The sequence below is a fragment of the Aethalodelphis obliquidens genome, unplaced genomic scaffold (genome assembly GCF_003676395.1).
Source record: "Aethalodelphis obliquidens isolate GAN/ISIS:26980383/991018 unplaced genomic scaffold, ASM367639v1 scaffold2, whole genome shotgun sequence".
NCBI lineage: Eukaryota > Metazoa > Chordata > Mammalia > Artiodactyla > Delphinidae > Aethalodelphis > Aethalodelphis obliquidens.
In genome coordinates, this window is record NW_020837946.1 from 13,636,170 (window position 1) to 13,648,570 (window position 12,401).

At 36.0% G+C, this 12,401-nt stretch overlaps 1 protein-coding gene across 3 annotated transcripts in view; it reads left to right on the forward strand.

Moving 5' to 3' along the window:
• Positions 1 to 12,401, forward strand: part of CUL3 (cullin 3) — a 98,380-nt gene that overhangs the window by 21,126 nt on the left and 64,853 nt on the right. The window contains exon 1 of one of the 3 annotated variants that reach the window (XM_027119965.1): positions 516 to 579. The exons of the other annotated variants lie outside the window; for them this stretch is intronic. Coding sequence (XP_026975766.1) covers positions 532 to 579 — 48 coding nt within the window. The 5' untranslated portion in view covers positions 516 to 531. Of the gene's footprint in view, positions 1 to 515; positions 580 to 12,401 lie in introns of those variants that run through there. 3 annotated transcript variants of the gene reach the window in all.

Here is a 12,401-nt window from a genome sequence, read left to right on the forward strand (position 1 = left end):
TTTGCCACATTTTAGCCAGTCTTTCTATTGGTACTTGTTATTACTGTTACTGGTATTATTATTATTGCTGGACAGTTAAGAGAATAAGTTTTAGATTCATTTACTCTTAAATACTTTGGAATGTTTCTCCTAAGAACAAGGAAATTCTCTCACTTAACCAAAGAACAATGTTCAAAATCAGGCAGTTTAACATTAATATAAAACTGTTATCTAATATGGTCCACATTCAAATTCACCAGTTGTCCTGTGTGGAGGTGATGTCATTTATAGCAGTTCGTTTTCGGATCCAGGATCTAATCCAGGATCACACACAATTCCTCAGCCTTTCTTTGTCTTTCAGCACATTGACATTTTTGAAGAGTATAGGTCAGTTGTTTTGTAGATTGTCCCTCAGTTTTTGGTTTGTCTGATTGTTTCCTCATGACTAGTTTCAGGTTATGCATTTTTGGCAGGAATAATACATAAGTGATGTTGTGTCCTCAGTGCATCACATCAGGAGGCACATGATGTCAGTTTATCCCATTATTGGTGATGTTAACTTTGATCACTTGGTGTCCGCCAGATTTCTCCACTGTGAAGGTACCTTTTTTCCCTTTGTAATTCATAAGTAATTTGTTCAGATATATTTTGAGACTGTATAAATATCCTGTTCCCCAAGAAACTTTCATGTGATGGTTTTAGCATCCATTGATGATTCTTGCATGAATCATTATTGCTACGATGGTTACAATATAGTCACTTTCTATTTCTACTCTTCCTTCTGTAATTCTTTTCTCTTAAATGGGATTACATGAGCAGGTAGCTAGTATCTCATGAAGCAAGGTGATTATGTTCTTCATGCATTCAACAGTTTTTTGTTAAGTGCCTGCCATGTACAGCTTTCTAAGAAAATCTAGTAGATGCAAAGAGATATGATGCTGTCCCTTCCTAGGTTTGTTTTTGCTTTTATTCTGATGGAGAGATGATACACACATTTAGGTAACAGTGTGAGGCATTATATAATTCAATGGCAAATGAGTTGTATGGGCAATAAATGGCTTAGGAATTCAAATGAGGGAGAGATTACCTTGGGCTGTAAGATTTCATGGGAAAGGATGAAATTGAACTGAGCCATGAAAAATTTGGGATATAAGTGAACAGTGTGGAAGGTGTTCCAGGATGGCAGATGTCACATGATTATACAGAAATAAACTTGGATGATAAGTAGAGTTTGACTGAGGTGTATAATAATTTATGGGGATTAGTGGGGTATAGTGTTGCAAAGTTGGTTTGGGCACAGATTGGAGAACTTCAATGCCAAGCTAAGGAATTTGGACTTTACAGTGGAGGTTTATTGGAGGTTTTTAAGTAGATGATATTGTGACAAAATATTTTAAGAAGATTAAGATGAGAATGATATAAATGTAGAATGGGGGGGATGTGTGCTATAAACAGAAGACCTTGAAAAACCTATGTTAAGGTGATAGGCTAGAAATGAGTGGATGATGTCAGAAATTCTGAAGACCAGGTAGAATTTGGTTACTGGGAGAATTATGGTGCCACCAATAGAATTATTGTGAACTTATAGTGGAAAACTTATTTGGAATGCGTAGAGGAGATGACAGATTCTGTTTTAGGTTATATTGGAAATTTTTATAGTTAGAAAGCACCTTAAAAATCATTTTACATGTGATAAAATTTGAGTGTGAGATTGTAATAAGATGTCCAAGTAAAAATATGATGTGTTTGGAGATATACAGGTTCAGAGCTTGGGCAGGAACTCAAAACTGGAGATCAAGATCTGACACTTGGTAGCATGTACTGAGGAATATGTGTTGGAGTGCAGAAAATGAAAATCCCAGAGCCAAGGGATGTCATCTTCAAAAGCAAACTGTGGTAAATAGGTGTGGGAAATGAAGACTGATTTAAGAAACTTGACATCAAAAGAAGGAAGAAAAGTAGAGTGGGGGAGTTTTGCCTAAAGCGGTTGAAGAGGAGAAGATTGGAGCAACTGAACTTTTGGGTATGCAGAGAGTGTGGAATTGAACAGTGGAGAAGTGAAGGTGGAAGAGGGGCATGTTCTCATTTGCCAGAGGTTCTATAGGGTATGATAATAATATCCCCAGCTAACTCTTATTTAGCATTTACTACGTGCTAGGTCCACTTCTAGTGCTTTTAGATGTATTCACTTATGTAATGGTCACAACCCAATGAGCCAGATACTACTATTATCTCTATTTAAAAGTGAAGAAACAGAGGGCACAGAATTGGTGATTTGTCCAGATGCATGTAGCTAGTAAGTGGCCTAGCTGGAACAGTATTGAAGTAGTGCGGCTTCAGGCCGAGTCCTTAATTTTTCTATAAATCTGCTCCTGAGGCATAATGAATTGATCAAGATGCAGTAAATATATGCTGAAATTGAGGGTGCATGTGGGGTTTTAGGAAAATCGGTTCAGTTTTTGTAAAGCTATAGTCCTTTAAACTTTAGTTCTTGGTTTATTTATAATTAAAATGAAGGAGTTGGCAGTAATATCTTTGAGATGCTTTAGTTCTAAGACTATCATGAATCTAATAATTAAGCAGTGCAAGTTCTGAAAATGAGATGAAGAGACTTGGAGTAGCTCCTGTGGGGAATATACTAAGGGAACTGGCAAGTGAGGAAAGAGATAGCTCAGTAGGAGTTGTCCTGAATGTGTGATCTATCGTGTGTTTTTTTTTTTTTTTTAAGCAGTGCTTTGCAGCTTGGGCACAGATGCAGAAAAGACATTTGTAGTTATTTGGTTTGGTTGAGAATCGGCTCTTTCAAAAAGTGAAGAGTGGAGGGGAAGCCAGAGTGTGAGGTCAGTGTTGATGTGATTGATATTTGGACTCTGAAACATGGCTAGGTAGAAATCGAAGTCATGTGAACGATAACTCCATGGTAACTGTAAGAGCTTCAGCATATTGTTAAGTCTCTTAAAGTGGTCCCATATCTAAGATTAACTATCATTTCAAAATATAGGCATTTCCCTATAATATATTCCAGAGAACATGTATTCAAGTTGATTATGCTAAAGAATTACAAAGTGTATATGCTAAACTTTTATTTCTCTTACAGATGTTAATGATATATCAACAGCATCTGAAAATATTCTTTAATTTTTATTTCTTTCACAAATACTCATTTGATCACCTTAAGCTAGTCAATTTCTGACTAGGGGATGTACCATTGTCAGCATATCTAATGATTGATTTCTTTATTTAAATTGAATTAAGTTTTTGAACCTCTGTTAGTATCTATGCTTTCATTTTTGTGTTTTGCATTGATCTTATTTCACTTTTACTCTTATAAGACACTTTAAAAAGTCATACAAATACGGTACTGTCTGAAGGGGACACTGTTAAAGGAAGTCTGTTAACTGATAGAGCCATCATACAGTAGACCAAAATGTTTGTCCCCTGATGTCGGAAGTCTCCATTTGTTTACTAGATGGGACTTAGGGATGTTTTTGATCTAATGTGCAGAAATATAGTTTGCATGGAAATCAATATTGCCTGTCTCTACATTGCACCTTCTGACTGGAAGGTAAGAGAGTGGTTTAGGGTTCTGTGGTATCAAAGTAACTGTCTCAGTCTCACAGAATATATCCCTTTTTATGGTTCTGAAAGCATTCCTATGTGGTCCACTCCTCATTTTTTCGTTTACTATGCTTTTAGCAGTTAGCTGAACTGCCTAAGTAATAATAATATATTTTTTAAAGCAAAGTTATTTTCGACTGAAGTGAACCTTTTAGTGCTGTGGTATAGAGAGCCAGGACCTATCTTTTCACATTGAAGAATTCAGAGGAAATACAATTTTTTCATGGCATCAGAGTTCGTTGGTACTCCGATTTCAAGATGAGAATAGTGAACATTTTGAGGAACATTTTTGGTAAAGCAGAGTGGTATAAACTACAAGAGGGCAGCTGATGGGAGGATAGTTCTTTGCAATGAAAGTAGCTGATAATGGGCTTTGGAAATAAGTTTACAGAATTGAAGCAGGCATAGAAAAGCTAGATGCTGTTTCTCTTTCTTAGTAGTATATTCTTCCTATCTCTAGAAGAATGTTTCCCCAAGAAACTGAGACCCAAAGGAATTCAGTAAATTTCTCAAGACCGCAAAGCAAAACTTAGGGTGTGATGTGGCCTTTGTGCCTTGTCATTAAAAAAAAATTCTTGTCTTATTTAGTAAATATGAAGACATTTCAGAATTCACAGGGATTATTTTCTTCTAAGTAAAATAGCTTTAAAAGTATGGTTATGTTGGAGAAGAAAAGTTGTGCTACTTTCCAGTTTTAAGGATTTTTAAATTACAGGTCATTTTGTCAGAGCCTCAAAAGTATCCCTATAAGATTTATCATCACAGAATTTAACATTCAAAAGTATTTATTATTTGCTAGGCTGTGGCTCGGGTGTAAGAAATATATTGGTAAATGGGTTGCATCTGATCCCTGCATTCATGGAACAGATAAACAAGTGTTTAGTTATAAAAAGTAATGAAGAAAACAGGGTACAGTGATAGGGAAAAATGATGAGAGCAACTACCTAGGCCAGGGTAGGGTTGTTTGAGAAAGTGGTGGTGTTTAAACTGGGACTTGAAGGATGAGAAGGTGTTCATGAGAAAAGTGGGTTGAAGAGCATTGTAGGCAAAAGGGAATGGTTATGGAACATTTTTTCTATAAAGTGCCAGATAGCCAATATTTCCAGATTTCTGAGCCATATGTTCTCTGTCGCAGCTCCTCAACCCCTCTGTTGTAGCACGAGAGCAGCAATAGACTACACACAATGAACAGGCACAGCTGTATTTCGATACAGCTTTATTTTTAAAAGACAGAAGGACTTCCTTTGCCAATACCTGGACTAGAGAAATTTGGAGGGGCGGGGGCATGTCGTGAACAGGGAATTAAGAGTTGGCGGGGAAGAATGGAACAAGATGAGTTTGGAGAGAAAAGCAGAAGCTGCATCATGCCAGGCCTTGAAGCCATGCTGTAAGGGGGTCATACTTATTGTATGTACTGTAGGTAGCCATTCAAGATTTTAAGCAAGACAGTGATATGATCTGATGTAGATTTTTTAAATATTACTCTGGTCGCTATGTGGTGAATAAGCTACAGGGCCCAAGAGTTGAAGTGGGGGCAATAGGATAGAAGAATCCAATAATTCAGATGAATGATAATGGCGATTTATACCAGTCTAGTGACACTGGGGATAGAGAAAAGTTTTCAGATTCAGGATTTATTTTGGATGTAGAAAGCTTGTTAACTGTGGTTAGGTTGATTGTATGGAATGAGGAAGAGGGAAGAATCCAAGATGACTTCTAGGATTTTGGCTTTTGAACAACTAGGAGTTTCCATTTTTTGGTATAGATTTGGGGTAGAAAAAGAAACTCCATTTGGCAGGTTAATTTTAAGATGCCAATGAAATGAGATATGTAAATCTAGTTCTCTTGAGAAGTTTGGACTGGAAGTGTAAATTTGGGAATTGTGAGCATATAGATGATACTTAAAGCCCTGGAAGTAGATGAAATCACACAGGAAAAAAAAAAGAAGAGGGCCCCAGGTTGAACCCTGAGGAACTTAAACATTTCAGGTAGATTGAGGATTGCAGTGGAGACAGAAAAATGGCCAGAGTTAGTGGTACTTTAAGACTCAGCTCTAACCTTAAATTATAAAATAATTTAATTTTGACCTTTATTTAGCAGCGTTGTGGTTTTCACAGTGTGTGCGTGCGTGTGTGTGTGTGAAAAGACAATTTTAAATTCAAAAATAGTGCTAATCAGGGACTTTGCTGGCAGTCTGGTGATTAAGACTTGGTCTTCCAGTGCAGGGTTGTGGGTTCGACCGCTGGTTGGGGAGCTAAGCTCTCACATACCTTGTGGCCAAAACCCAAAAAAACATAAAACAGAAGCAGTATTGTAACAAATTCAGTAAAGACTTTAAAAATGGTCCACATTAAAAAAAAAAAATCTTCAAAAATAGTGCTGATCAGTTCTATTACTTGAGGGCAGGGTTAGGTTAGGGTGGAGCCATATTTTTTTATGTTTTTTTCCCCCCAGCTTTATTGAGATATAACTGACCAAATTGTCAGATATTTAAAGTGTTTTGTTTGTTTTTTTGGAGTCATTTCCTTTTAGAAGATTCCTATTTGGGATTCAAACTTAATAGAAATTCTCTAAGCTCATAGTAAAGTAATGGAGGACTTGTCTTTTTTTTCTACACACCGCTAAGTACTCCATAGTAATAAGAAATAATAATATCAATAGAAGTAATAATAGGAGTTTAATGATAAAGAAGTTAGAAGTAGATGCAGTGGAAGAAGTACCGGATAGAAAGTAGGGAAAGGTAGGCTTTAGGCCTGATTCTACCACTAACAATCTTGAACAAACTACTAGATTTTTCTGGACTTCAGTTTATTAATGTATAAAAGGAGATTGGGATTGGTTTTGTTAGCCTCAGTGGGCTTAAAATTATATAATGACTAAGACTTAGGAAAATCATGGTTTTTGCAGTTTACCATTGTCCTTTCATGTGCCATAATATGTGTTTAGAAGTTTTTTCATTTTTAATTGTTTCTTAAAGTCAGGGGAGAAACTTTCTTTGGTTTTAATGTGGCAAGAACTTTATTTTCCCAATTTTGTGATGATTAACAGTTTTCTTAGATTTGACTGGTGCTTAATTTCCCCTTTTCTTTCAAATTATTAGTCTATAGTAATAACTAAATAATGTGGAGTCTCGTAAGTGAGCTTATAAAAGCTAATTCCTGTACTTTGAAAGTTTGTTCTCCTCTTAGAAAAATAGCTGGACAAAAAAGATGTTGACTTCTTAATTCTAGTAGTACTCCTTAACTCTAGTAGTACTAGAGTCAACTCTAGTTGACTTCTTAACTCTAGTAGTACTCTAGTAGTTTATTATTGCTAAAAAGAATATTTATTCCAGTGGTTTTCAAAGTCTTTCTTTCCATCTTGTTCTTCAAATAACAGCTTACTTTAAACGTGAGGAAGGCAGAATAAGAGGAGCTTCATCCTCCTCGCTTTACGTTCATTCAGAAAACTGCCTATTGAGGACCTGTTACGTGCCAGGCACTAGGCTAATAAGCATTTGTGTTATATCAAAGATCCCTGTCTTTCTGGAACTTATATTACGGACTTATATACTTGAATCTGTGCCTTGTAATCCTGATCAGTTCTCAGCACTTTGCTTTCCAGGTAGGAAAAATGAAGCCTTGAAGGGGAATTTCAATTTTTAAGTGACTTTCTTGTTGAGTAATTTTTTGTAAAGTCTCCTTGTAGAATAACATCCTACCATTTGTATTTTGTATGTAGGGTCACATTTGCTGAAAATGATGTTTCTATGTAAACTACTTGTTTACAGTATATTAATTTTTCTCCCCATTTTTAGAGGGAGAATGGGAAGAACCAGAGTTTTAAGTATTATGTTTATTCATAGTTATATTTAGATGTTTATGTAGTAGTACTAATTGCCTGAGGGAATGAAGTTGGTAATTTTATGGTAAGCGCTGGACTATTTTGTAGGCCAGTTATTTAAACAGATTTAGCTTTAGCTTTTTTAGTGCTTTTCCTTTATTTCTAGGCAAATGTGAATGAATGTAGAGACTTTTAAAATGGCATTTATGTACAACACAACGTAAATACAGTGATTGCAGTTAATTACGAAGGACATTGATAGAAACACTAAGGACTAAGATTTTCATTAGCAAAGACAGATTCACTTTAGAGGCCCACAGATACTGAGTCTCTCCGGTGTTTTATCCACCAAAAAATAATTAAGACACCATGCCTATCAGCAAGAAACCTCCCAATTTTAGTGAGGGAATCAGATTTGAAGGGGAATTACTTTGCCTGCAGAATTCAGGACAAAGTAGAAAGAGGAGGTCACTTGATGAGCCTTAAAGGATTATGAAAGATTCATCATGTAAACAAAGGCAAAAGATAGTCTCAGTAAGGAAAATGGCATGAGTAAAAAAGGCAGCTAGGTTTGAGCATTGTCTGGTGGACCAGTATAAGTGTAAATGGAACATAAAGGACTTCACATGCATTTGTAGGAAACGAGAATGGTAAAGTTAGTTGGACTAACATTGTAGGGCATTAGGCTTTTATTCTGTGGGTGGTAGGAGCTGTTGGGTTTTAATTTTTAAAAATAGACAGATTGAAATAGAAAAGATGGAGTAAAAGGTTTAGTAGGAGTGCCATTTTCAGTGCTTCTTTGCTACTTATCTTTCATTCTCCTGCCATCTTGTCCTTTTTCCTAATTTAAAGTTGTTGGAAGAAACTAAGAACCCATTACATTGAATATTGGATCAGCTTAGGGTGATGACAGGAGTCAGAAAGAAGACGAAGGCTCTCAGCTAGGTATACAAACCCTTAAGAAATATGATTTGGAAGAATGACTTGAATATAAATAGGATAATCGCAAAAGAGAAAGATTATTAGGGATAAGGTGAGGAAAATGGGCTGTTAGAGAGTCAGAAAGATACCAATCATAGAATATGAGAGGCATAGGAAATTGAGTAGTTTCTACTTTGAAAAGATTGAAAGAGAAATGATGTTGGGGAAGAGCCAAGTTTAGAGTGTTATTTAGCAAGTTCACCCATGTTAAATACCAGCTATTCCCACTTAAATTGTGGAATAGACAGTAAGCACTGTGAGGGCAGGTACTGCTCTCTATTGTAGTTTCTAGTGATGTTCTTTTAATATTTATTAAGCTAAGACCTGTTTCATTCATTTTTTGTGTCTCCTGCTCTTCATATTTGCTCTCCGTAATTGTCTATTGAAATGAATCTCTAAGAATAATACTAACAGTCAAATGGAAACCATCATGGTTTGTATCCATGAACTGCAGAGATCTGTTTTGTCTTCTGTATGTGGGGTAATACTTCTACCTACCCAAGTTAATTACTCCTGAATCTAACCACTTTAAGCAGAGTGTGTTTCACCATTTAAAAGCACAGTGTAGTTTTGGGGCTGTATACCTCTGATTTCTTGAGGCTGGAGTCTGTCTGTCTGCTGGGAACCAGATTGTGTGATCTTGTGGAACTGTGTTTTTTTCCTCCATGGTATTCAGGAGAACAAAAAGACTAGTTGCCATATTGCCGTGCTTTGTATATATTTTACTGTTTATTATTTCAGTGTCCCTGTTGTTCAGAGTTTAACTATGGTATTAATGCTATAATGTACTTGATGCTTTTAATGTATATCTTATTGTCTTAACCATTGGGAATGAAGTACTTTACAAATGATAAGCATATTGTCCTTCTATGGTATACTGCTTTTTTATTTCTGTTTTCCTTTCCAACCATTAGGTAAAAAGCTACCATTTTTCATGATACTACTTTGTCCTTAAATCCCGATTTTCCAAGTTGTGTTACTTTTTTAAGAAGTTCAAAAGAATATTTGAACTAAGAATGTATTTTTTAAAATCCCAAATTTGGATTTTTTTATTTTCTTCAACATGTAGCAAATTTTCTTTGTGAAACTATGAAAATCCATTGTTCTAATTGCCATCACGTGCCCTTGCTTTGGACCTCACACCTTCTTTAGTACTATTCATTGGATTTCACTTTGTATTGAGGCCATATGAATGCTAATATTAGGCTCCTGTTTCCTACCCTCCTGTATTTATAGAGATTGTAAAGTGACTGCATTTTGTATTCTCCATGGTGCCTAGCACCCTGCTTCACTTTTTGGAAGTAATCATTAAATATTTGAATTGTCAGTTCAGGGAAAGATGTTTATGTATCCTTTTGAATTAAGAGCTTCGTTTTGGACACTTTGTGAAATTCTTAAACTTATGTCACTAACTATGTATACATTAGTAAACTTATTTATAGAAGAATCTTCTGACAGCAGTCAAGAAAAACGTTTTCCCTGTAGTGGCTATCTTTAGTTTTGTTAATGATACTGGTATGATTCCTTTGATCAAGGTGGCCACCTTTATTCTAAAAATTAGTGAAAATAATGAAAACAGTACTGTCAGTGTAGAAAATATCAAGAGGGCAGTGAATTTTATTCCATTCAGGAATCTCTTGTCATTAGTGAATTCTTAGAAAGTTTAAAATATCTACAAAAGTTAAGGTTAGCTCTCCTCATCTTTAGTAGGAGTTTGCTTTGAAATACAAAAATCTTAAGGTTGTACAAAAATCTTAAGGTTGTTATATGTATTACGAGATAGCAACATCTATTCACCAAACTTAATGGAGGTTGGCTCCATTACGAACTTCTCAAAGTATGAAGTAAAAGAATTCCTTCTAGTTGTGGAGAAATTTCTGTTCTTTAGAGGAAGGAAAGCAAGAATCAAGTGGAAATTGAGAGTTTAGAAAATACTGTATAAAATATGTGAATATATAGGTATACGTGTTTTATTTATGTTGCTTGTTTCAGAAAATTTAAGGCACTTATGAATTTTCTGAGTATCTTGTTAAAATGCAGATTATGATTCAGTGGGTCCAGCTCACCAGTGATGATGATGATGATATTGACCATGATTCTGCTCTGTGCATACCACACTCTGAGTAGCAAGATTCAAATACGTATATGAATAATTTTAAGAATATGTAATACAAGTAATATTATAATAGAAGCAAATGCTTATATAGCATTTACTGTGCGCTAGGCACTGTTCTGAGTATTTTGTGTATACTGATTTTATCCACACAGCAGCTCCTTGAAGTAGGTGCTATTTCTGTTTTTATAAAAACTGATACATAAAGAAATTAAGTAAGTTGCTCAGGGTCACACATCTACTAAATGTGTGTCTGTGAATTGAATCAGGCAGATGGGCTTTTTAGCATCTGTATTCCTGTGCTGCCACTGTTCACCATGTAATCTTTTAAATCAAGAATTCTCGGCATAACGGGAAGAGCTGTGGAGCTTTTTTCAAAGGATGTGTCAGATTAGGAGACATACCGTCTACACTCCATGGCTTGGCTTCCATTGAGATTTACTTATACAGTAAGCCACTTTTATTGATAGGTTTATGTCACATCACTTTGGTGTGATGAAGTGAAAAATATTTTGAGATCTTCAGGAATTATTCTTTAATGGCATTTCTAGGAAAAACAGGGTTTATATAACTGGTAAAATTTGTAAAGTGACAAGCCCCCAGATCACATACGCAGGGCTCTGAAAAATTCAAATGTTGTGAGAACTTATATGCTATTTTTGATCATGGTAAATGTTGCATATTTATGTAAATACTCTGGTTTCATCAGGTGCGACAAGCAGTATGTTTTAGAATTTAGAGCCAAGAACGATACTTAGCAAGTATCCAGTGGCTGTCTCAGTTACAGGCACACCTTGTTGTGTTTAGCTTTACTGCACTTAGCAGATAACTTCATCTTTTTTTTTTTTCCACAAATTGAAGGTTTGTGGTAACCCCCTGTTGAGCAAGTAGGTCAGGCACCACTTTTTCAACAGCATTTGCTCACTTCACGTGTCTGTCACATTTTGGTAATTCTTGCAGTATTTCAAACTTTTCATTATTATTATATTTGTCATGGTGATCTGTGATCCGTGATCTTTGATGTTGCTGTTATAGTTTTGGGGTGGGAGGCACAAACTGTGCCCAAATAATATGGCGAACTTACTTAATAAATGTTGTGTGTGTTCTGACTGCTCCACTGACCAGCTGCTCCCCTGTCTCTTTCCCTCTCCTTGGGCCTCTATTCCCTGAGACGTAACAATATTGAAATTAGGCAAATTAATAACCCTAATAATGGCCTCAAGTATTCAAGTGAAAGGAAGAATGGCGCGTCTCACTTTAAATCAAAAGCTAGAAGTGATTAAGCTTTAGTGATGAAGGCATGTTGAAAGTTGAAATAGGCTGAAAGCTAGGCCTCTTGTACCAAACAGCCAAGTTGTAGATGCAAAGGAAAAGTTCTTGAAGGAAATTAAAAGTGCTTCTCCAGTGAACACACGAATGATAAGAAAGTGAAATAGCCTTATTGCTGATACGGAGAATGTTTGAGTGGTCTGGATCGAAGATCACACCAGGCACAATAGTATTCCTCTAAACCAAAGCCTAATCCTGAGCAAGGCTCTAACTCTCTTCAGTTCTGTGAAGGCTGCGAGAGGTGAGGAAGCTGCAGAAGAAAAGTTGAAGGCCAGCAGAGATGGGTTTGGAGGTTTACAGAAGGGAGCTGTCTCCGTAACATACAAGTGCAAAGTGAAGCAGCAAGTGCTGATGTACAGACTATCAAGTAATCCAGAAGATTTTCAGTGTAGACAAAACAGCTTTCTATTTGAAGAACATGTCATCTAGGACTTCCATAGCTAGAGAGGAGAAGTCAGTGCCTATCTTCAAAGTTTCAAAAGATAGGCTGACTCTTGTTAGGGGTTAATGCAGCTGGTGACTTTAAGTTGAAGCCAGCACTCATTTACCATTCTGAAAA